Source organism: Colius striatus, chromosome 16 (assembly GCF_028858725.1).
Source record: "Colius striatus isolate bColStr4 chromosome 16, bColStr4.1.hap1, whole genome shotgun sequence".
NCBI lineage: Eukaryota > Metazoa > Chordata > Aves > Coliiformes > Coliidae > Colius > Colius striatus.
The window spans coordinates 2,267,212-2,291,523 of NC_084774.1; the positions used below are offsets into that span (position 1 = coordinate 2,267,212).

Sequence of the window (24,312 nt, forward strand, 5' to 3'; positions counted from 1 at the left end):
ACAAGCCAAGTGACCTCAGCTGCTCCTCCTAAGTCCTGCCCTGAGACCTTTCAGCCTCATGGTTGCTCTCCTCTGGACACCCTTGAGCAGCTTGCTGGCCGTTGTGTGCTGAGGGGCCCGAGGCAGGGCAGAGCCACCGTGCCTGGGCCAGCACAGGCCCCAGCCAGCCCTTCTGGCTGCCAGGGCATGCTGCTGGCTCCTGCTCCTGTGGCCACCAGCCCAAACCCTGGGCTCTCTGTGGGGCTGCTCTCCAGCCTCTCGTGCCCTGATCTGTCTGTATAACCAGGATTATACTGTATAACCAAGTACTCTTGTTAGATTTCATACAGTCAGTGCTTGCCCAGCTCTCTGGTCTATCCAGATCTCTCTGTAAAGGCCTCTCCACTGTCCAGGGAGTATAGAACTCCTCCTAATTTAGTATCATTGTCTCAATGCTCATTTGACTCCTGGATCCAGATCCTTTATAAAAACATTAAGGACCACTGGCCCTAAGACTGAGCCTGGGGACGCCCACTGGTGCCTGGCCACCAGCCTGATGTGACCTCATTTACCATCAGTCTTGGAGCCCAACCCATCAGCCAGTTGTCCACCCCTCATATCATGGGCTTGTGTAACTGTGTGCTGGACATTTTGTCCAGAAGGATACCATGAGAGACAGGACCAAAAGCTTTGCTGAAATCAAAGAACCCACATCTAATGATCAACTAGATGGGTGACCTTGTCATAAGAGGAAGTTAAGCTAGTTAAGCAGGACTTTTCTCTAATGAACTGTTGGCTATGACCAACAAGTGCATTGTGCCTCAGGTGTTTGTCAGCAACTTCCAGAGTGACTTTCTCCATGCTTTTGCCAGGCACTGAAGTGGTTCTGCCAGGCCTGTAACCACCAGGCTCATCCTCCTTACCTTTCTTGAGAACTAGGACAAGAGTTTTCAGCCCAGCTGACCTGTGTCTTTCAGGAGCTGTGCAAGCAAAGCACGAATGTACCTTAGGTGAGAGCAGGGCTGTTCTTTAGAAGTAGATCTCCCAGTTTTTCCTGCTCCTGGTGCCTTGACTTCTGCTAAGGAGAAGCCCTGAGCTGCGCAATGTGTTCCTCTGAAATGAAACTAAACTGGAAGGGGCAGCCCTGGAGGTCAGCAGCACACTCCTGCCACATCCTGGTCACAGGAACAGTCTGAGGTTAGGCTGAAGGAACCCCCCTGTGGGTAGTGATGGTGCCACCTCCCTCCACAAGCCATTGCTGGGTGCAGATCTGGTTGGGTCATGCTGCTTGCAGGGCACTGAGCCCTTGCCTGGGGCACTGTGTCCTCTCTGTCATTTTATGCTGCCTTTGAGCCTCGTTTGCATCAGTTAAGTGTTCTCTGTATGCCTCTGGTTGGTTGTTTCTCTCCTTCTCAAGCCAATGCTGCCACCATCAACCTTCCCACAAGCACCTTGGAAATTCAGCGCTTCCCCCGGGACCCACAGAGGAGCACAGGGGCTGAGAGGCCAGAGAGGGCAGCAGGGAGTGAGCCCATCACAGCCACTGTCATCCCCCAGATCAGTGGGGTGCAGGCCTGCAGCACAGTCCGTGTGCTGGAGTGGAAGGACGGAGTGGCCACTCTCCCTGGGAGTAACCTGCGGGTAAGTGTCACCCTGGGCCACTGTGTTTGCCCCCACTGCTGCTCCCACAGCTGCCTGCCCCTGTGAGTGGCAGCTCCCCAGCCTGTGCCAGGCAGAGGCCTCCAGGACTGGCATGGCCCCTGCCAGTACTCACACTATACAGGAGGATCCCTTGGCTGTTCCAGGGCTCTGTGAGGCTCTTGTAGCCCATCCCTGCTCCTGCTGTCTTGTGAGCTTGGCAGAGAACTCAGTTGGGGTGCCCAGGTCCCATCCTCTTGCTGGATGCACTCATGACCAAGCCATATCCCTCTCATTCTCAGAGCTCACATGCACCATTAGGGATCAAGTTACATTCCTGCCCTCCTTGTTAACTATTTTCCCTTGGTTTTTGGTTCAATGACACAGTTTCGAATCAATGAGTACGGGACACTGAAGGTGGTGAGTGCTGACAAGATGCCTCCAGTGGAAGCTATAAAGGAAGGTCACACAGAGAAAGATGGGGACTCAGAGGTGACACCTGCCAGCAGGGACAATCCTACTGTGGCTCAGGGTAAGGGCACCATGGTGGCACTTGTGGGGTGGGTACCATCAGCAAGCACTGTTTGCCATAGACCCTGAGCAAGGCAAATGTATCCTGCTTCTTGCTCTCCTTCTTTTGCTTCAGCTGTGCCTCACTGCTTCTCTTCTCTGTCTCAGATGTGCCAGAGCAGACCAAGCTGCCCCCAGCAGAAAGCACAGTGTGCCACTGTGACACCTGCGGCCGCAGACACGTGTCGGATGGAGGCCGCGAGGGGAGAGGCTTCTGCAGCGAGCACTGCCACCAGCAGTTCAAGGAGAGGTAAAGCAAGGGGACTCTGCTCCGTGCAGAGCCAAATCAGTCTGCCCTCCCTCCCCTGGCCTCTGTGCTCCAGCAAGGGATGCAAGGACATGTGGCAGGTGCTGGGGACCCCACTTGTTTCCCTCTTTCCTGTAGGCCGAATGCCCTGGCTGCAGGGTGGAGGGATGCAGCCCTGGCTGCAGGGTGGAGGGATGCAGCCCTGGCCCAGGGGACAGCAGGAAGCACAGGAGACAGATTTTTCTCCTGCTCATAAATGCTTATTTGCTGGCCAGGGCTGCAGCAGGAGGGTGCTGCACTAGGTGTTTCCAAGCAGAGCACGTGGGTCACGAGGGCATTTCCAGCCCCTCTGCTTCCTAATGGGTGACTCCTGGAGCTCATCTTCCAGCATTCCGTGTGTCTCTGATGCAGCTTAGAGCCCTGCTCCAAAGCCAAATGGCTTTTGATCCATCCCTGGCTTCAGACTCCTCATGCCCAGGCGTGTGGGGGTGATTCTGCTCTGTACCCTGCTTCTAACCTCTTGCCAACTTGTGTGCTGAGAGGAGCTCACCTGCTAGCTGTGAGGGATGGGAGTGTGTGTGGTAAGCAGCGGGGTGACAGTGATGCTGCAGCAGCCACTCCGTGACCAACCCATCGCCCTGGGCCGCTGCCCTGGGTCTCTGCCCTCTGCCACTGCTCAGGGCCACTGTCACTGCCCTGGGTCTCTGCCCTCTGCCACTGCTCAGGGCCACTGCCCTCTGTCACTGCCCTGGGTCTCTGCCCTCTGCCACTGCTCAGGGCCACTGCCCTCTGTCACTGCCCTGGGTCTCTGCCCTCTGTCACTGCTCAGGGCCACTGCCCTCTGTCACTGCCCTCTGCCACTGCTCAGGGCCACTGCCCTCTGTCACTGCCCTGGGTCACTGCTCAGGGCCACTGCCCTCTGTCACTGCCCTGGGTCTCTGCCCTCTGTCACTGCTCAGGGCCACTGTCCTCTGTCACTGCCCTGGGTCTCTGCCCTCTGTCACTGCTCAGGGCCACTGTCACTGCCCTGGGTCTCTGCCCTCTGTCACTGCTCAGGGCCACTGTCCTCTGTCACTGCCCTGGGTCTCTGCCCTCTGCCACTGCTCAGGGCCACTGTCACTGCCCTGGGTCTCTGCCCTCTGCCACTGCTCAGGGCCACTGTCCTCTGTCACTGCCCTGGGTCTCTGCCCTCTGCCACTGCTCAGGGCCACTGTCCTCTGTCACTGCCCTGGGTCTCTGCCCTCTGTCACTGCTCAGGGCCACTGTCCTCTGTCACTGCCCTGGGTCTCTGCCCTCTGTCACTGCTCAGGGCCACTGTCACTGCCCTGGGTCTCTGCCCTCTGTCACTGCTCAGGGCCACTGTCCTCTGTCACTGCCCTGGGTCTCTGCCCTCTGCCACTGCTCAGGGCCACTGCCCTCTGTCACTGCCCTGGGTCTCTGCCCTCTGTCACTGCTCAGGGCCACTGCCCTCTGTCACTGCCCTGGGTCTCTGCCCTCTGCCACTGCTCAGGGCCACTGCCCTCTGTCACTGCCCTCTGCCACTGCTCAGGGCCACTGCCCTCTGTCACTGCCCTCTGCCACTGCTCAGGGCCACTGCCCTCTGTCACTGCCCTCTGTCACTGCCCTCTGCCACTGCTCAGGGCCACTGCCCTCTGTCACTGCCCTCTGTCACTGCCCTCTGCCACTGCTCAGGGCCACTGCCCTCTGTCACTGCCCTCTGTCACTGCCCTCTGCCACTGCTCAGGGCCACTGCACTCTGTCACTGCCCTCTGTCACTGCCCTGGGTCACTGCTCAGGGCCACTGCTTGGGGCACTGCCCATGGTTGCTGCCCTGGGTCTCTGCCCTGGGTCACTGCTCAGGGCCACTGCCCATGGTTGCTGCCCTGGGCCACTGCCCTGGGTCACTGCCCTGGGTCTCTGCCCTCCGTCCCTGCAGGTCTGTCATTGTGGAGAACTCTGCCAGCAGCACCACCGCTGCTGAAATCCTCAAGCCAGTGAAGAAGCGGAAGCGGAAGGATTACCAGAGCCCTTCAGAGGAAGAATATGAATCTGAGCAGATGGTAGGAAAGCCCAGAGAGGGCAGGTGGGTGCAGGTGCTGGTGTCAGGGTGGCTCCTCAGCGCTGTCCCTGCTGGCAGGGAGGTCGGATGGATGTTGGTGCCAAACACACTTGGATGTGTAGAGCATCAGGGCTTGTAGACACTGCACTGGCTGTTTGGTGTGCTGGGAGTGGGCACTGCCAGACATCTCCTGGAGGGGCTGCAGGTGTGGAGTGCTCACAGCTGCTCTCCTGGGTGTGAGCTACCAAAGGACGTGCTGAAGTCAGAGAGTGTCCATCTGCGTGGTGTGTGTCTTGGGGAAGGGAGTGACTTTGACAAGGCAGGGAAGCTCTGCATGCCAGCCCTGGCTGCTGGTATCAGATCTCTGGTAAGTTATGGGCTGCTGGTATCAGATCTCTGGTAAGTTATGGGCTGCTGGTATCAGATCTTCTTGGCTGCCAATTTCAGGGCCAAATGTCAGTCAGTCAGTCACAGATGTTGCAGAGGCACAGTCTGGCCTTTCACACTGCTCCAAGGGCACCCTGGTCTGCTTTCAGCTGGGATAGTTCATTTTCTTCCCAGCTCCAGGGCTGTGGTTTGAGTTTCTGCTAAAGGGAAGGCTGATGACAGAGGGATGTTTTGGGCATTGCTGAGCAGGGCTGCACAGCACCGAGGCCGTTCCTGCTTCTCTGCTTCACCCTGTCCCGCCAGGCAGTGGGGAGGGGGAGGGAGGGGCTGGCTGCTGACTGGGCTGGAACCACGACATCCACACACAGCATAACCTCTGTGCAGACCTCCAGCATGATGGATTTCTGTTTTATCTGCTCTCATGTCTAGGAGGAAAAGCAGGAAGAGAGGAAAAGCTCCACAGGAGACTCTGCCACCAGCACCGTGGAGGCTGAAGGGTGGAACGGCAGCCAGCACGGTAGGGGGGGGGCAGGGGGTGGGGCGAGTGCTCCTGCCATGGCTGGGGGTTCCCATGGGGGGCTGAAGCAGCACTCTGGTGCTGCAGCAGAGCCAAACACCCCGCTGCAACGCACTGCTACGTGGTCCTGAAACGCATGAGCTCCTCTGCTTGATCCTGCTCTCTCTGTCTCTTTCTGTTTCTCTCCTTTCCTCTTTCTGTCCCTGGGAGGGGTGCACCCTGACACACGTGGCTGTCTCCTTCAGGCACTGGGCTGTCCTGTACAGAGCTTTCTGGCCCCTCCCACGGGGGCTGAGTTGATCACTTGCTCTGAGCAGCACGGGGGCTCTGCCACGGCTGCCTCTGGAGCCCTCTGTCACTGGCTCTGCCAGGAGCTCCCCTCCCGGGACCAGGAGCTCACCAGTGTGGGAGCTGCTCCTGTTGGTCTGGTTCCACTGGAGCTGTGTGCTTTGGGGCTGTCTCATCTTGTGGGGTTCCTGGGCCGTATGAGAGGAGACATCAAGCACAGAGCCGTCGTGGCAGAGGGGAAGAGGCGAGCGGAGGGGTGCAGCGTCTGCTCGCACAGTAGTGGGGAGGAAAGCTTGGGGAAGCAGTGGCCATCAGCATTCATGGGAAAGCTTTTGTCTTTGAACAGTGAAAGGTGAAACTCCATTTAGAAACAGAACTGTTCCAGCTTTGTAATCCCCTCCACAGCCAGATGTAGGGACAGTAGCAGGGCCCAGATGTCATTAACCTCTGACGTTACACAGAGTGAGCCACTGTTAAAAAGGCATCTTGTACTTGTCCTTTCCTCTACAATCTGAGCCCTGAGCATGTAACCTTCCCTGCTGCATGAAAGTCAGCAGTGCTGAGCCTTGATATTGCAGCATTTCCTTCTTCAGTCCACAAAACACACACGCGGATGCCTCAGTGCAGCACAGGCAGTGCGTGCTCTGCCTCCAGCTGTATTTGACACTCTCCAGAAGTGCAGAGCTTCTACTTACAGGTTCCTCAAATGTGCCTGACACTTTGTTCTATGTCCTAAAGAGTAACAAAGGTTCATCCCTCTTAAATAGTAGCAAAGCATCCCAGGTTATGCTCACTGAAGCCCAGCTTTAATTTCTTCCACAAGTTTCTGTTTTCTCCACCCCCACTTCCCCTCAGCCCAAGGGGGAAGGAGTTGCTCTGCTTTCCCCCTACATTGCTGGCCTGCCTCACCCATGGCTGACCTGCAGCTGTGAGTTACTCAGTGCTGGAATGGACACAACACTGCTGGAGTCCCTTCAGGCACTATGAAGCAGGGAGAGAAAGTGGCTGGAGAGCAAGAGATTTGGGTTACATCTCATGTGCCCTCAGGCGAGGCCTTCATGATCTTCCCAAGGAGTCAAAGGCATGAAGGACTGGCTCCTTGCCTATGGAGAAGTGATGCTGTCATCTTTCCATGAATACCATAGGGCTGAATGCATCTCTAGGGCACCAAGGGGGCCCTGGAGTGCCAAGGGGGGCTCAGGTAGAGCAGGAGTTAGCAGAGCAGGGGGTGACCCAATCCTGGCTTAACTGGCTGGGAGTCCCTTGCAGCTGGGAGTGGTTCCCAGACCTCTGATGGGTCCTGCTGGCTGTCCCAAATCCATCAGTGCTGTGGCCACTTTGGATGTAGTGGCTGGAGGAGGACCAGCTGCAGAAATATCCTTGTGCTTTGTGCAGGACAGTGTGTCCCTCGGGCTCCTTGGCTGCCCGACTAGAGCATCATACAGTGGCAGAGGGTCATGGGGACCTGTGTGAGAGGGGCCCTCCTGGCTCTGTGCCTCCTGGGATGGCCAGCCAGGTTTGCTGGAGAGGCTCTGGTAGGATGGTGCTGAGCTTTGCAGGGATGCAGGGGCTGGGTTGGACCCTCAGCAGCGCTCTGTGTGTGCGTTTGTGCTGCGCTCAGGTGCCAGTGAGGAGAAGAAAGAAGGCTGGTCTTGGGCGTCGTACCTGGAGGAGCAGAAAGCTGTGGCTGCCCCTTTAGATCTCTTCCAGGATGTGAGTTGGGATTTTCCTGTCTTTTTTCCTCTTTCATCTTCTCTTTCCTTTCCCTTTTTTTCCCACCCCTCCTTCTCCTCTCTTCTTGCTTCCCTGTGTGGTGGGACTCGGTGATAAACAGGCTCCCATCACCTGGAGGTGACCAGTCAGCTTCCAGTCTCGATTTGCCCCAGGTCTCATTGCCCAGCAAGGTGCTGTCCCCCATGCCAAGCACCCCACTAGGACACCCCTGTGGCTCTGGCAGGGTGGCAGACCCTTGCCAGGCCTGGGCTGTCCCGAGGCCTGGCTGCGCTGCACCCCCGTCCCCAGACAGCAAGAGGAGCCCAGCCCCTGCCCTGCTCTCCTGGGCTGTCCCTGCCTGTGGCTGCTGGCCTGGGGACACCCTGTCCTGCCAGTGCCACCAGACACAGACCCACGAGAAGGTGGAAGAATGTATGGGAAAAGAATTAAAGTTTGGATGCCAACCCGTGTCCCACAGCCTCCTGGTCCCAGCAGCTCCCACTGCCAGCTGCTTGCTCCTTGCCATGGTTCTGGACCCAACCACCTCTGTCATTTCTTATATTGTGGTTTACTTTTTGTTTCCAGTACCAAGTAGCCTCCCAGCACAAGAATGGCTTTAAGGTGGGGATGAAGCTGGAGGGGATCGACCCGCAGCACCCGTCGATGTACTTCATCCTGACTGTGGCTGAGGTGAGGCACCTGCAGCATGGGGCTGTGTGAGGGGCTGTGTGGGGCTGGGAGGGGCTGTGTGGGGCTGTGTGTGGGGCTGTGTGTGGGGCTGGGAGGGGCTGTGTGGGGCTGGGAGGGGCTGTGTGGGGCTGGGAGGGGCTGTATGGGGCTGGGAAGGGCTGTATGGGATGGGGGCCCATTTCTGCATATTGATGCTTGGGGTGAACTGGTGCCCCAGCTCCTTGGTCAAGCAAACTGGGAGTTTCCTCCCAGTTGGTAGGGGCAGCAGAGAGTGCTGTGGAGCAGCTGCCAGGCCCCAGCCTGGTCTCTCCATCCCCCTGACACAGCAGGGCCATGAGGGGAGAGACTGTGGGGATGGCAACAACTTCTTATCTTTGAGCTGATGCCCCTCTGATGGGTCTGAGCCCTTGAGCTGTGGAGGCTGTGGAGGCACCCCATTGCTCTTCCTCATCATGTGGAGGCCCTCAGTCTGTGGGGCTCTCCATCCAGCCACGTGGCAGACACAGCAGCCCTGTCTCACAGTGCTCCCCAGGCAGCCAGGGAGATCAGCCACACACAGGGGCTGCTGCTTGGGCTGCTGCAGAGATTTCACCATGGCATTTAGCCAGAATGCCTGTGCCAGTATGTCCCCTGGGTGCAGAATAGGGAACCTTTGCACTTGCTGGACCCAGCAAGGTGCCCAACCACAGCATCTCGTGCACCAGCCTGAACCTCCCTCTTCGGGGCTGGCTCAGGGTGGCCTCGTGCTTTCTCTGAGCTGGGTACCTTTTGGGACTGGTGTGTGCCTCCCAGGGTGGGCACTGGCCTAGGACTGACTCTTGGCTTCCCTGTGTGATGCACTGAGGCTGGGTGAGGGAGGGGATGTGCATGTGCTGCTCAGCCAGGGCAGCAGGAGGCTTCCCCAGCCCTTTCCCTTCGCTGCCCTGGCTGGTAGGTGTGTGGGTACCGCATGCGCCTCCACTTCGACGGCTACTCTGAGTGCCACGACTTCTGGCTGAATGCTGACTCCCCTGACATCCACCCTGCTGGCTGGTTTGAGGAGACAGGGCACAAACTCCAGCCCCCAAAAGGTAAGGAGGGAGCAGGTCTCAATCTGCAGGTCCCAGTGAAGGAGGTGCACTAGCAGGGGGCCCCCAGCCATAGAGCTGGGTGTGGGGACAGGGCAGCTCTGTGGGGCACAGGAGGGGATGCTGCTTTGCTGGGGGGAGGGTTGCACAGAACAACTCTCAGGCACTCATCACACTAAAGAGCTCTGCTTGCTCCCATTTTGGGGCATGGCCCTGTCACCCTGGATGTCCCAGAGCCAAGGTGGAGCCAGCAGCTGTGCCCCAGGGCGGGTGATGCTCTCCAGGGAAGAGCTGAGCTCTGGATTTGCACCCCACTGCTAACGTTTCCTAGCTGGCATCCCTTCAAAATTGGCTACAGGGCCTAAGCCACAGGCTTTGGGTTTCCCAGGGCTGCTCTAGACCCAGTCTGCCCACAGCAGGACATGGCTGGCAGGGTGAGAGCTGGTCAGAGGTGGCTGGGGCATGGCCTCCTGGCTGCTCTCTGTGAACTTGCTGCTCTCATTTCTCTTCCTGAGGGGTTGTAGGTTTTAAGGAGGAAGAATTCAGCTGGACAAACTACCTGAAGATAACAAAGGCTCAGGCAGCTCCCAAGCACCTCTTCATGATCCGAAACATTGTGAGTAGCAGCTTTTCCTTCCTACCAGAGCCTGTGGGTTCAAGTGTGACTTCTTTCCCTCCATCTGAGCTGAGGGCCTCTGCCAGTGCTGGGCTTTCCTCTGTCCACCCCACACTCCTCAAGCCCAGAGTGCAGAGGGCCAGCAGAGTGCAGGGCTGGCATTGCTTCGTGAGGTGTGGCACGCTCTGCTGCTCAGGATCTGTAACTTGGACACCAGATTGTTGTGCCCAGGATTGGTGTTGGTCTGATTCACTGTTTCATCCAGGTCAGTCTTACAGACAGTTAAATCTGTTGCACAAGTACTGGTGAGGGGAGCTGCTACTGTCAACAGTTCTGTTGTCAGAACTCCTCTCAGTTAACAATTCACAATTCCTTTCCCTCTCTTTGGTGTCTTCATTGTTTCTGTCTCTGCCTTTATTTTTCACCTGGCAGCCTGGGTGAGGAAAGTGGGAACACAGCAGAGTGCAAAGTGCTGGTGGCTCCTCTGTCAGCTGCAGAGGAAACTCAGCACACCAATAAACCAGCCTCTCCAAGTTATTTGCTGTGTCTAAACTCCTGTTCATTGCTGCAGCAGTCCTGCTAGTGTGTGTGATGCTGCACTTGACACAGGTTTTGTACCTGAGACATAAAGGCAAGGGAGAGTGAAGGGCCCCATCCCAGCTGCTCCTGCCAAGCGAGGGCACTGCTCACTGCCATCACTGCAAACAAGTGGTGTGTGACAAAACCTGATGCAGTGTCAGCTAGAGGCTGGTTTTGTCTGGGAGATTACTGCTTGCAGAAGACCCCGAGGGTCTGAAGATTGCTTTCCTTTCCCTTTCTGTAGCCAAGCTGAGTTACCCTCTGCCTCTCTTGCATGCACAGCAGGGCACTGCCCCTCGGGGATCCTGAGTGGCCCCATGCCTGCCTGGAGGCCAGGAAGGGTCTGGTTTGGGGAGGGTTTCCTTGCAGCAGGCAGGGGAAGTGGCAAAGGTTCTGGGACTGTGGCTCTGATGGAAAGCTGTCCCTCTGTCCTCCCAGCACGAGGCTTCCCCAGGCTTTGAGGTGGGCATGAAGCTGGAGGCCGTGGACCGCATGAACCCTTCCCTCATCTGCGTTGCCACAGTGACTGACGTGGTGGACAATCGCTTTTTGGTGCACTTTGACAACTGGGATGATACTTATGACTATTGGTAAGTGCCCAGAGGCTCCTGGAGTGCCAGTACTGGGAGATGCCTGGCCACTACTCCAGCAGAAGATGTGGGACAGTCCCAGCACACTGCTGCAGACAGACTCCCTCTGGTCCAGTGAGGCAGAGGGTCACCCCATCTTGTGCTGGGGGACAAACCTTCACCTCCTAGGACACTGTCATGGCCCTGTAGTTAATGTGGTGCTAAGGCAATGCTGTGGGCTCACCCTGAAACCTGCCTGGGAAATGAAGCCACCTGGAATGCAGAGCCTGGAGGGCTGGTCATGAGAGGAGCTCACGTGGCTGTAGGCAGGGCACTGTGACTTGGGTGGGGAGGTGTCCCAGTTAAGGCCAATTCAAATTGCTTGTTAGCACAATCAGGGTCCTTGTCTTCTTTGTCTCAAGCCCTCTGATCTTCTCTTACTTCTCATCCTGAAGAGCTGTGCAGCTCTTTCTGTCCATTGCTGCCTGTCACTTGCTGCTGCTGGGCAGGTACGTGCTCTGGCCCAGGGCAGACCCCAGTGTGCTGTGAGCCAGTGGGAGCCACAGCCAGGACACAAGCCCCTGGCTGCTCACTCGAGCTCTGGAAGGCAGGGCCTGTGTCCCCACTCACATCACAGGGTTGCTGCTCCCTGGGCAGCTCTGTGGCAGGGCCCGTGCCTGGGCTGTGCTCATGTGCCCCAGCTCTGGCCCTTGCCTTGCCAGGGCCTGTGCTCCCTGGGGACAGGGCTGCTGTAGAAGGCCTCTGCTGGTGCTGCAGGGGCTTCTGCTGGTGCTGCAGGCCTGGGGTGCTGTGGAGGGGCCCAGCTGGATGCCTCAGCCCTGTCTCAGGGCTCTGGGTATGTTGCAGGTGTGAGCCCAGCAGCCCGTACATCCACCCGGTCGGATGGTGTCAGGAGCACGGCAAACCCCTCACACCTCCTCAAGGTGAGTGAGCAACCTGGGCACACAGCCCCTGCAGCCACGGGGCAGGGGGAGCCCGGGGCTGCAGCCCCCCATGGCCCCTGCCCCACAGGCCCAGGCAGCTCCCTTCAGAAGGGCCACAGCACGGCTGCTGCCCAGGCTCTGCACACGTGCTCGGTTGCATGATGGTTGTGTGGGGCAGAGTGGAGACGTGAGGAGGACCCAAGTTTCTGTGTCCTTGTAGCCTGGGTTTCATGAGCAAATAGTAGCACTTCTTGATGCCCCTCAGGTTCTCATGTGCCTGGCACAGACTTGGTTGGTCCTTCAAGGCAGTGGGACGATCTGAGATACTTGCTGTGTTCCTGCAGGATCTCACCTTCTGTATTTTGCCCCTTTTAGATTATCCTGACCCCGACAACTTCACCTGGGAAAAGTACTTAAAGGAAACTGGAGCATCTGCTGTCCCAGCTTGGGCCTTCAAAGTGGTGAGTGCCACGTCCCCTGCTCCACTGTGCCTGGGCAGAAATTTGGGGTTTCTCCCTTGTCAGACCTTTGCTTTTGTGAAAAGTGAAGTGATGCTCAGCATGCTCCTGCCACAGGCCTGAGCTTCAGATCCACACCCAAGGCTCAGAGGTCAGGGCTAACCTGGGCAAAGATTCCAAATTGGGCAAGCCATCCCCTTGGCTGGACAGGAGCTGGGTGATGGGAAGTCGCTGAGGTTTGCTCGATAGCTGTTGCCTGCAAGAGCAGCTGTGTCCCAGCCAAGCATGGCTGCAACATCAACCCCCCAGATGTGTCTCTTGGAGACTTTCTTCTCTTGGGAACACTTTTCCTGTGTTGATAAAACACAGCTGGGATGTGGGAAGCCTGTTCCCACTCCTGCCTGTCGCCACTGTGAGCTGGCACAGCCCTCACCCGCCAGGCTGGGGCTGGGAGCTGGGCTGGGGGGCACAGGCTGCCAGGGGCCCTGCTCCCCCCTGACCCGAGTTCCCCCCGGCCTCAGCGCCCTCCCCATGGCTTCCTGGTCAACATGAAGCTGGAAGCAGTGGACAGGAGGACTCCTTCCTTCATCCGAGTGGCCAGTGTGGAGGATGTGGAAGACCACAGGATAAAGGTGGGTGCTGGCTGGAGTCCTGGTGCTGAGCCTGTGTCCTGGCACCATGCTGGCTTGCTCCTGCCCTTCCCAGTTGCTGCGGCAGCTGCCAGTTGCAGTGGCAGTGTGTAGGACTGTGGAACCATGCAGAGGTTGGCAGGTCCCAGTATCTGGCTCCAGGAGGGCAGGACAGCCTTGTGCTGCAGTTCAGCTCTGCCCTGCTGCTTGCTGTCTGCTTGGAGGGCTTCTGAGCTCCTCAAGTGCCCTGAGGTTGGAAAAGTGACCTCTTCACTTATCTCCCCAGATCCATTTTGATGGCTGGAGCCACGTCTATGATTTCTGGATTGATGTGGATCATCCAGACATCCACCCCATAGGCTGGTGCTCAAAAACTGGACACCCTCTGCAGCCTCCTCTCAGTAAGTGCTGTGCCTGGGCCAGTCCCTCATGCCAAGGCCCAAGTGTGCCAGGTTCCCCCTGTCCCACTGAAATGAGAGGGCAGGTGCTGGCTGAGGATGGGCAGGGACAAAGGGCTTGTCCATGGAGTTGTCAGTTGGAAAAGTTCCCGCTGCTTGGCTCAGGCAGGGAGCCCAGAGGCCTGGCTCAGCCTGGGGTTGCAGCCATCACATTCTCTCTCCTCTTTCTTCTCCTGGTCTAGGGCCAAAGGAACCAGCCTCCTCTGCCCATGGGGGCTGCCCAACCTTGGGCTGCAAGAGTGTCCCTCACACCAAGAGCTCCAAGTACAGCTTTCACCACAGGTGAGATCCCCAGATAGCTGAGCCAGGCCCAGCCTCCCTGACAGCCCTTCCTCTGCTCCCTCTGTGCCCTGGCCCAGGGGGATGAGGCACAGTGTCCTGCTGACCCAGCACAGCAGGCTGGTGGCAAGAGGAGCGAGTAGGGTAGAGTGTCCATGGTGAATCGCCAAGGTAGATCTGTCTTCCAGGGGTTTGTCCACTGGCCACACTTGTGACACTTGCTTCCTCATCACTCTGAGCCTCGTCTGGGTTCCTTTCATAGAATCATAGAATGGTGGGATTGGAAGGGACCTGTAGAGCTCATCCAGTCCAACCCCCTGCAGAAGCAGCTCCCACCTAGATCAGGTCACACAGGAACGTGTCCAGGTGGGTCTTGAAGCCCTCCAAGGAAGGAGCCTCCACACCTCCCTGGGCAGCCTGGGCCAGGGCTCCCTCACTCAAACACTGAAACAGCTTTTCCTTATGTTTAACTGGAACTGTTTGTGTTCCAGCTTCATCCCATCACCCCTTGTCCTGTTGCTGGCTACTATAGAAAAAAGTGCTGTCCCAACCTCCTGACACCCACCAGTGAGATATTTGTCACTATTAATGAGCTCCCTCCTCAGTCTCCTCTTCTCCAGGCTGAACAGCCCCAGGTCCCGCAGCTTTTCCTCACAAGGAAGATGTTCCAGTGCCCTGATCATCTTGGTGGCCCTGCACTGGCCTCTCTCCAGCAGTTCCCTGTCCCTCTGGGGCTGGGGAGCCCAGAACTGGACACAGGACTCCAGCTGAGGCCTCAGCAGGGCAGAGCAGAGGGGGAGCAGAACCTCCCTTGCCCTGCTGCCCACACTCTTCTTGCTGCCCCCAGGCTGCCGTTGGCTTCTTGCCCACGAGGCCACGTTGCTGCTCATGGTCAGTTTATTCTCACCCAGCACTCCCAGGTCTGTGTCTGCAGAGCTGCTCTCCAGCAGGTCACCCCCAGCCTGTCCTGGTGCAGGGGGTTGTTCCTTTCCAGCTGCAGGACTCTGCCCTTGTCCTTGTTGAACCTCAGCAGGTTCCTCTCTGCTCAACTCTCCAGCGGGTTGAGATCCCGCTGACTGGCCCCACAGCCCCTGGGGAATCAGCCAGTGCTCCCAGTTTGGTGCCAGCAGGGAAGTTGCTGAAGGTCCCTCTGTGCCCTCACCCAGGTGGTTGATGAAGATGTTGTCTGGGGGCAAGGAAACGGATACAGCAACTCTGTGAGCCCCAGTGAGGTGCTTTGGTCAGCACTGCGGGGACTGGCACCGGGTTGCTGTGAGGAGGTTGCCTGTGCCAGGCCCGTGCCCACACGCCTCGGGCGTTCCTCCAGCGCGTCTTTGCCGCCGGGGCCGGGGCTGCAGCTGGCTGTGCCGGGGCAGGAGGGGCGGCCCTGCCGTGCCCCCGCGCTGCCCTGAGCCAGCTCCAGCTCGCCTCCCCTCTGTTCCCTAGGAAGTGCCCCACGCCGGGCTGCGATGGGTCGGGACACGTGACGGGCAGGTTCACGGCGCACTACTGCCTGTCGGGGTGCCCGCTGGCGGAGAAGAACCAGGGCAGGCTGAAGGCAGAGCTGTCGGACAGCGAGGCCTCGGCCCGCAAGAGGAGCCTCATTGGCTTCCCGCAGCGGAAGAAGTCTCGGCACCACGGCAGGTAGGGCCCGGCCCGGGCAGCGCCCCGCGGGCCACGCTCCGGCGGCTCCTTGCCTGGGGACGGGGCTGCTGCCAGCCAGAGTTTGTCCCTCCAGCTCTGTTGGGCACCTCTCGGGTCTCCTTCCCGCGTTTCGTGCCTCTGGAGGTCAGCCCTGTGGGTCGGGGTGCGGGACGTGACCCGGCTCGGGGCGGCCTGGGCTGGAGCAGGGCCCGGGGCTGTCCCGGGCCAGCTGGGAATGGATCTTCCCGTCTCTTTAGAGGGCGACCTCCCAAGTACCGGAAGATCCAGCAGGAAGACTTCCAGGGTAAGTGCCGTGCTCTGCCGCGGGGCCGTGGCGGGCACAGGGCTCGGGGAGCGGGGCGCCGCTGGAGCCAAGCCTGCCTGGGCTCAGAGCTGCCGCAGGCTGGCTGCCAAAGCCACTGCCAGGCAACGGCACTGCCCCTGCCCAGAGCTCCGCCGGGGCCCTCCCACCTCTCTTGGCGCATGTCTGTGAATCTTGGGGTGCTTTAGGGCAGGGAATCGGGATCCTCTCTCTATGGCAGGGCCTTTTCCCCAGCACTTTGTCCTTTTCAGACAGGGATGCTGTGCCTTCACCCTGTGGCTGCCCTACCCCAAAATACCAGGGTGGTTGTCAAGTGCCAAAGTATTGCTGCAGCATAGAAACTGATGCTCACCAGTTTGCTTGGTGTTTAACTCTGATGGCTGATGTAAGACAGTGACTGATGTTATTCCAGGCAGGACCCGTCTTACTGTGGGCAGTGAGAAGCTCTGCTCTGGGGGAGCTGCTGTGGTTTGACCCCTCCAGCAGCTGAGCACCACACAGCTGCTTGGCCGCTCCCCCCCACCCCCTGGGATGGGGATGACAATCAGCAATAAAAGTCTGGGGGTTGGACTGGATGATCTCTAAAGGTCCCTTCCAACCCCTACCAGTCTGTGATTCTAAAGCAAAACTTGTATGTTGAGGTAAGAACAGTGCAGTAACTAAAAGGAAATAAAATCTAATAACAACATCAATAATGATGAGAAGGAGGAAAATAAAACTCAAGGGGAAAACCCCAAAGCAAGTGGTGCCCAATGCAGTTGCTCCCCACCTGCTGCATGATGCCCCAGCATGGATCAGCCCTCCCTGCCATCTGCCCCCAGCTCATGTACTGGCCACGCTGTCTGGAATGGCCCTTTGGCTAGTTGGGGTCAGCTGTCCTGGCCTTGTGCTCCCTCCTCCTCGCTGGCAGGGCAGGGGGACAAGCAGAAACGGTCTTGAAGCTCTGCTGGGCAGTTACCAAACATCACTGACTTACCAACAGTCTTTCCACATACAACACAGAGCCCCGTAGCAGCCACCAGGAACCTTCCTTCCCTGACAGGAGCCTTCTCTGACTGCTTGGAGCAGGGAGCAAGGGAGAAGCTTTAAAAACACAGAAGGAGCTGAGTGATGTGGGATGGCATTCTGGTGTGACAGCTGACCCTGAAATCAGTGTGGCAAACGAGTGACTGAAGGTGATGAGCACAAGGCAAAGCCCAGCTTGTGTCTGAGCTTCGCTGCCAGCCTCGGTGCCGGCAGACTGAAGGTGTGGGTACACTGGTACCCCGTTAATTCGAGGCACAACCACCAGCTCGTGGCACTTGGACCCATGAGACCGGCTGCTGCCTGGCTGGGCCCTCCCCTGGACAGAGCCTTGCAGGGTGGGATGGGGTGGGACGTCCTTGGATCACAACTTGCATTTCTCTTGCCAGCCATTGCTTCGGACACCGTGCACCCGTCGCTGTTCATGTCGGCGCTCTCCGCACACCCCGACCGCTCGCTCTCGCTCTGCTGGGAGCAGCACTGCAAGCTGCTGCCGGGGGTGGCTGGCATCACGGCCAGCACGGTGGCCAAGTGGACCATCGATGAGGTAAAGTGCTTTTGAAGGCTGCAGGGTTGCTGCTAAACCCCTGGCGCGGGAGCACTCGGCGCCGAGGTGCTTCAGCGGCCGCTTCCCTGGGCCGGTGAGAAGGGGATGCACTGGGGGGTGCTTGTGGGGTACTGAGGGGGCAGGGGCAGAGGTGAGCGCTGCTGGCAGCTCTGGGAAGGCCTTGCAGCACTGCCAGGCTGTGGCACGGCTCGCAGGGGGCACCGGCCAGGGCAGGCAGGGGAAGGACGACAGCAGACTCTTCGTTTAGCGTCTTGTAGTTTTGGAAAGAAATCAGTTTCATCTTTGGCAAGTTAAAACGTTAAACCATGGACTCTGCAGAGGCAAAGCCACTCCTCTGGGAAGGAAATCTTTACCTTGGATTCTTCATTGTCAGCACTCACGCTGCCAGGCATCTGCCATGGCCCCTCGAAAGGCCTGGGGAGCCTCAGCCCTGCCCCCTGCGCCCCCCTCGCTGCGAATCCTCGCGCTGCTGTGGGATGTGGAGCCACTGGAGCAGCTGCTGCTCTGGGGCTGAGGGAGGCTGGAGCTGGGGCCTGGGCTGAGGGGGAGCGCTCAGTGCAAAATGCCCCTGTGGAAGGGAGGATGTGAGGACAGGAGGATGTGAGGACAGATGGATGTGAGGATGGGAGGACAGGAGCATGTGAGGATGGGAGGACAGAAGGATGTGAGGATATGAGGGCAGGAGGATGTGAGGAGGTGAGGACAGGAGGATGTGAGGACAGATGGATGTGAGGACGGATGTGAGGATGTGAGGACAGGAGGATGTGAGGATGGGAGGACAGAAGGATGTGAGGACAGGAGGATGGGAGGACAGGAGGATGGGAGGACAGAAGGATGTGAGGACAGAAGGATGTGAGGATGTGAGGACAGGAGGATGTGAGGACAGGAGGATGTGAGGACAGGAGGATGTGAGGACAGAAGGATGTGAGGATGTGAGGACAGGAGGATGTGAGGACAGGAGGATGTGAGGACAGAAGGATGTGAGGACAGAAGGATGTGAGGATGTGAGGACAGGAGGATGTGAGGACAGGAGGATGTGAGGATGTGAGGACAGGAAGATGCGAGGACAGGAGGATGTGAGGATGTGAGGACAGGAGGATGTGAGGATAGGAGGATGTGAGGATGTGAGGATGTGAGGATGTGAGGACAGGAGGATGTGAGGATAGGAGGATGTGAGGACGGGAGGATGTGAGGACAGGAGGATGTGAGGATGGGAGGACAGAAGGATGTGAGGACAGAAGGACGTGAGGACGTGAGGATGTGAGGACAGGAGGATGTGAGGATGGGAGGATGGGAGGACAGAAGGATGTGAGGACGGGAGGACGTGAGGATGTGAGGACAGGAGGATGTGGACAGGAGGATGTGGACAGTAGGATGTGAGGACAGATGGATGTGAGGATGTGAGGACAGGAGGATGTGAGGACAGGAGCATGTGGACAGGAGGATGGGAGGATGTGAGGATGTGAGGACAGGAGGATGTGGACAGGAGGATGTGAGGACAGATGGATGTGAGGATGTGAGGACAGGAGGATGTGAGGACAGGAGGATGTGGACAGGAGGATGTGAGGACAGGAAGATGTGAGGACAGGAGGATGTGAGGACAGGAGGATGTGAGGACAGGAAGATGTGAGGACAGGAGGATGAGGACGGGAGGATGTGAGGACAGGAGGATGTGAGGACAGGAGGATGTGAGGACGGGAGGACGTGGGACACGCAGAGGCTCTAGCCAGAAATGATGCTTCTGTCTTGACATTTTTCTCCACTTTTTCCAAGGTCTTTAGCTTTGTTCAGACTCTGACGGGTTGTGAGGACCAAGCCAAGCTCTTCAAGGATGAGGTGAGAATCATAGAATCACAGAGTCACAGCATGGTGGGGGTTGGAAGGGACCTTTAGAGATCATCCAGCCCAACCCCCTGCAGAACCAGCTCCCACCTAGATCAGGTCACACAGGAACGTGTCCAGGTGGGTCTTGAAGCCCTCCAAGGAAGGAGCCTCTACCCCCTCCCTGGGCAGCCTGGGCCAGGGCTCCCTCATCTCACAGGGAAAGCAGTTTTTCCTTATGTTTAACTGGAACTGTTTATGTTCCAGCTTCAGCCCATCAGCCCTTGTCCTTTTGCTAAATACCGTCAAAAAAAAGGGATGTCCCAACCAAGGGCATGAATGATGCTCCATGAACGATGCTCCAAGAATGATGCTCCAAGAAGGGCTGGAGGATGAGTGCAGGTGGCTAAGGACAGCTGTTTGCCAGCAGGGCTTTGGGGAATTGGCCAGGGACTGCAGCTGAACGCTGAGAGCATGTGCAGCACCCGGCAGCAATCCACCTGCAGCCCTGCTGCCTCGGGCCTTCAGCTGTCTGCTGTGTGGGGAGGGGAGGTGCTGAGCCCCAAGGAGCTGTGCTGCCCTGTTCTCTGGCACACGGGGCACAGGATGTGTCCCAGCCTGTCAGCTGGTGGCCCCTGTGTTTTAGGGGTGCTCAGGCAGGCGAAGCTGAGCCAGGGGCAGCCTCCACGTGTGCCAGGACGCGGAGCAGGGACTCAATGGGTGTTTGCCCAGGGCTGATTGCCTGCTGTTTGTGTGCTGTGCCCACTGTGCTCCGGCACAGAAGCTGGGCTGGCTGTGGGTGAGCCCCTGCATTGGCCCCTGGAAGGGCCTTTTCCCCCTTCTCTGCCCTGTCCTTGGGCGTGAGCCAAGGCTTCTCTGGCTTCTCTGGGGCAGCGTGGGAGTGCTGCAGAGGCCCTGCCCAGGGAGCACCTGAGGCACGTGCCCAGGTCACGGCCGTGCTGGCAGGCCCTGGGAGCCGCAGCCTGGGTTTTTGGTGAGTGCCTTTGTCCCTGCTCTCCTCTCCAGATGATCGATGGTGAGGCTTTCCTCTTGCTGACACAGGCTGACATCGTCAAGATCATGAGTGTCAAGCTGGGCCCGGCACTCAAGATCTACAATGCCATCCTCATGTTCAAGAACGCTGATGACACCTTGAAGTGACTGTTCTTGGCCCAACTGGGACCCTCCCTCAAGCACCGGTGCTGCCAAACTGTCTGGTCAGGACAGAGACTCCCCCAGCCAGCTGCAGCTCCTCATGTCCTGCTCGTGTCCTCTCAGATGCCACATCTCTGCTGTCCCACCCGTCCATCTCCCTCCCTTTCCCCTCCACTCCACGCTGCCCTTCTCCTCCAGCCCTCGTGGGTCTGGCCTGTCTCAGTGTGGCAGCTGCCCACGTGCTGCTGTGCCTGTGCTGCCTGCAGGCTGCTGAGGGGAGGGGGAGCAGTGTAGAGGGTGTAGCAGTGAGGGGCTGACGCCTCTACTCGAGTCACTCAGCTAAGGGAAGGGACTGACAGCCCCTGCACCTGCTTGCACCCGTTCAAAGGCTGCTCTTGGCTTTGCCCAGCAGCTGAGGGAGATGTTGGGGGTTTCTCCCCTGGGTGCATACCTCGGGGGGCTTGTGCTGACATCATTTCCAAGAGATGCTCTCAAGGAGCTTCTGCTCACTTTGCCTTTCCTCTCTGAATACTTTTGACTTGCCCTTTTAAGGCCAGATGATGGCTTTGCTTTGGCCCTTCAGCACTCTGGGAACTAGTGTCCCACCTCTCCCCCATTCCAGGGAGCACCATTTTCTGCCTGCTGCTCTGCCCACCAGCAGCACTGGGGCTTCCTCCCTCTCCAGGGTAACACAGCAGCCCCAAGGCCCCTCGGGGCCGGGGCAGGAGAGGTGCAGAACAAGCCCTATTTCCTCTTGTGCTTCAGGCTGCCTTTGCCAGCACGTCTCTAGGAGACAGGGTGCTTGGTTAACTTCTTCCCTCTGCAGCCATTAAAAGGTCCCCTGCAAAGGAGAGTCAGGCCCTCTTCAGTGTGAGTGTTGGGAGCAGAGGCAGCTGCCAAGGGCAAGAAGTATCTGTTTCTCCTTAGGCAGGTCCAGGGCTCGCTTCTGAAGGTGTGCCTGAGTTGTCTGACTCCATCCTCCAAGCTGCCTTCTCCTCCTTTTTGCCCCCACGAGGCCCCCAGATTTTACAGAACAGCATCTTCTGCCACCCAGGTATTCCTTACTTGCAGAGCTAAAAGAAATGCAGCAGTTAACTGGAGTGCTTTTCTGTCCTTTTATTAGCACAGCACCTTTTTCACCAAGGCTGCAGGCACTTTGGCAGTGCTCATGTGACACTGTCCCTTGCAGTGGAGGAGAGGCTGAGCAGGTCAGGATTGCAGGGCCAGGAAAGCCAACGTGGCTGGGAGGCCGTGGCAGGGTCCCAGGCAGCCTGGGGCAGTGCCTGTGTCTCCTGGCAGTGCCCATGCTGTGCTCTGTCCTCGCTGCTGTGGGAGCAGTGGTGTGGCAGTGCCCAGCTGCCCCATGGGCCTTCCACAGCCTGTGGTGAGGTGATCCAAGTCCCCTGGACATTTCCCAGTCCCAACAATGACGTATCAGTAGCAAAACCATCCCCCCTCCCTTTCCCAGTGCCCAAAGACAGGGATGAAGGGACCTTAGCAAGTGCACCAGCACTGCCTTGGAAGCTGCTGTCACACCTGGGTCAATCTGTTCTAGACTTCCCATGGAAATGTAGCATTTTGACTCTTAACTGAATATTTGGGGTCACATTTGACCTGCTCTTGAAACATCAGCTGCTTGCTCTCTTCACACAGGACTTGCAAGTCCTCGTGTTTGTTTCTCAGTGCTTGGGTTTGATTTCAGCAGCTCTGCCACTCCTTCCTGCCCTTCCAATTCTTCAAGCACTGCAGTGTCATCAGCTGGAGAGAGAGCAGGAGTGGGATGGAACAGCCGTGTCCTTGGGGCCCACACTCACCCCCCAAATCACCCCTGAGCTGCAGTGAATGGTCCTGAAGCTGATCCTTTCAGCTGGTGGGGAGTCTCTTTCAGGGCCACTGTGTGCTGGGGGAGGAGCCCAGGGACCCTCATCTGCCAGGCTCCATGCGACCAGGACCGAGCCCTTTGTGCTGGAGAGGCTGCCTGGCACACGATGTGGCTGCTCAGCATCCCAAAAGCATCCTGTTGTCCTCAGCTCCCAGCCTTGGGATGTCCCTCCTCCTGGGGGGAAGGGCCCGAGCACCAACCCTGGCTGCAGGCAAGAGGAGCTGAGAGTCAGATGTGAAACTGGTGGTAAGGTTGGAGAGGCTGTGCCTGGCAGCACGGCCCCGGGCTGGGGGTGAGCTGGGGCTCACTCGGGCTGCCAGCTCTGAGCTCTGTGCAGGGAGCTGCCCTCAGAAGGGCCTGGCTGGAGGGGGAGGTGAGGGTCTGTCACACCCTGTGTGTGTGTGAGGGTCTGTCACACCCTGTGTGTCTGTGAGGGTCTGTCACACTCTGTGTGTGTGTGAGAGGGTCTGTCACACCCTGTGTGTGTGTGAGGGTCTGTCACACCCTGTGTGTGTGTGAGGGTCTGTCACACCCTGTGTGTCTGTGAGGGTCTGTCACACCCTGTGTGTGTGTGAGAGGGTCTGTCACACTGTGTGTGTGTGTGAGGGTCTGTCACACCCTGTGTGTCTGTGAGGGTCTGTCACACCCTGTGTGTCTGTGAGGGTCTGTCACACCCTGTGTGTGTGTGTGAGGGTCTGTCACACTGTGTGTGTGTGAGAGTCTGTCACACCGTCACACCCTGTGTGTATGTGAGGGTCTGTCACACTGTGTGTGTATGTGAGGGTCTGTCACACCCTGTGTGTATGTGAGGGTCTGTCACACCCTGTGTGTGTGTGTGAGGCTCTGTCACACCCTGTGTGTGTCTGTGAGGGTCTGTCACACCCTGTGTGTGTATGTGAGGGTCTGTCACACCCTGTGTGTGTGTGTGAGGCTCTGTCACACCCTGTGTGTGTGTGTGGGTCTGTCACACTGTGTGTGTGTGTGAGGGTCTGTCACACCCTGTGTGTATGTGAGGGTCTGTCACACCCTGTGTGTATGTGAGGGTCTGTCACACCCTGTGTGTGTGTGAGGCTCTGTCACACCCTGTGTGTGTGTGAGGGTCTGTCACACCCTGTGTGTGTGTGAGAGGGTCTGTCACACCCTGTGTGTGTGTGTGGGTCTGTCACACTGTGTGTGTGTGTGAGGGTCTGTCACACCCTGTGTGTCTGTGAGGGTCTGTCACACTGTGTGTGTGTGTGAGGGTCTGTCACACCCTGTGTGTCTGTGAGGGTCTGTCACACTCTGTGTGTCTGTGAGGTTCTGTCACACCCTGTGTGTGTGTGTGAGGGTCTGTCACACCCTGTGTGTCTGTGAGGGTCTGTCACACTGTGTGTGTCTGTGAGGGTCTGTCACACTGTGTGTGTGTGTGAGGGTCTGTCACACTGTGTGTGTATGTGAGGGTCTGTCACACCCTGTGTGTGTGTGTGGGTCTGTCACACCCTGTGTGTGTGTGAGGGTCTGTCACACTGTGTGTGTGTGAGGGTCTGTCACACCCTGTGTGTGTGTGAGGCTCTGTCACACCCTGTGTGTGTGTGAGGCTCTGTCACACCCTGGGTGTGTGTGAGGGTCTGTCACACCCTGTGTGTGTGTGTGAGAGGGTCTGTCACACCCTGTGTGTGTGTGTGGGTCTGTCACACTGTGTGTGTGTGTGAGGGTCTGTCACACCCTGTGTGTCTGTGAGGGTCTGTCACACTGTGTGTGTGTGTGAGGGTCTGTCACACCCTGTGTGTCTGTGAGGGTCTGTCACACTGTGTGTGTGTGTGAGGGTCTGTCACACTCTGTGTGTGTCTGTGGGGGTCTGTCACACCCTGTGTGTGTGTCTTTGAGGGTCTGTCACACTCTCTGTGTGTCTGTGAGGGTCTGTCACACTGTGTGTGTGTGAGGGTCTGTCACGCCCTGTGTGTGTCTGTGAGGGTCTGTCACACCGTGTGTGTCTGTGAGGGTCTGTCACACTGTGTGTGTGTGAGGGTCTGTCACGCCCTGTGTGTGTCTGTGAGGGTCTGTCACACCGTGTGTGTGTGTGAGGGTCTGTCACACCGTGTGTGTGTCTGTGAGGGTCTGTCACACTGTGTGTGTGTGAGGGTCTGTCACACCCTGTGTGTGTCTGTGGGGGTCTGTCACACTGTGTGTGTGTGAGGGTCTGTCACACTGTGTGTGTGTGAGGGTCTGTC

At 58.1% G+C, this 24,312-nt stretch overlaps 1 protein-coding gene across 4 annotated transcripts in view; it reads left to right on the forward strand.

Moving 5' to 3' along the window:
* L3MBTL1 (L3MBTL histone methyl-lysine binding protein 1) overlaps nt 1-22,564 on the forward strand; it is a 29,356-nt gene extending 6,792 nt beyond the window's left edge. For 3 of the 4 annotated variants that reach the window (XM_062008882.1, XM_062008883.1, XM_062008881.1), the window contains exons 3-22: nt 1,397-1,620; nt 2,005-2,149; nt 2,296-2,437; nt 4,371-4,494; nt 5,310-5,397; nt 7,307-7,398; nt 7,984-8,088; nt 9,023-9,158; nt 9,671-9,771; nt 10,789-10,940; nt 11,787-11,863; nt 12,239-12,324; nt 12,843-12,953; nt 13,237-13,351; nt 13,591-13,690; nt 15,134-15,331; nt 15,589-15,635; nt 17,066-17,223; nt 19,018-19,080; nt 20,092-22,564. In XM_062008882.1, coding sequence (XP_061864866.1) covers nt 1,397-1,620; nt 2,005-2,149; nt 2,296-2,437; nt 4,371-4,494; nt 5,310-5,397; nt 7,307-7,398; nt 7,984-8,088; nt 9,023-9,158; nt 9,671-9,771; nt 10,789-10,940; nt 11,787-11,863; nt 12,239-12,324; nt 12,843-12,953; nt 13,237-13,351; nt 13,591-13,690; nt 15,134-15,331; nt 15,589-15,635; nt 17,066-17,223; nt 19,018-19,080; nt 20,092-20,226 — 2,399 coding nt within the window. In that variant the 3' untranslated portion in view covers nt 20,227-22,564. The remainder of the gene's footprint in view (nt 1-1,396; nt 1,621-2,004; nt 2,150-2,295; nt 2,438-4,370; nt 4,495-5,309; nt 5,398-7,306; nt 7,399-7,983; nt 8,089-9,022; nt 9,159-9,670; nt 9,772-10,788; nt 10,941-11,786; nt 11,864-12,238; nt 12,325-12,842; nt 12,954-13,236; nt 13,352-13,590; nt 13,691-15,133; nt 15,332-15,588; nt 15,636-17,065; nt 17,224-19,017; nt 19,081-20,091) is intronic. The other variant, XM_062008879.1, reaches the window with a different exon arrangement.
* The last annotated feature ends 1,748 nt before the right edge of the window (nt 22,565-24,312 follow it).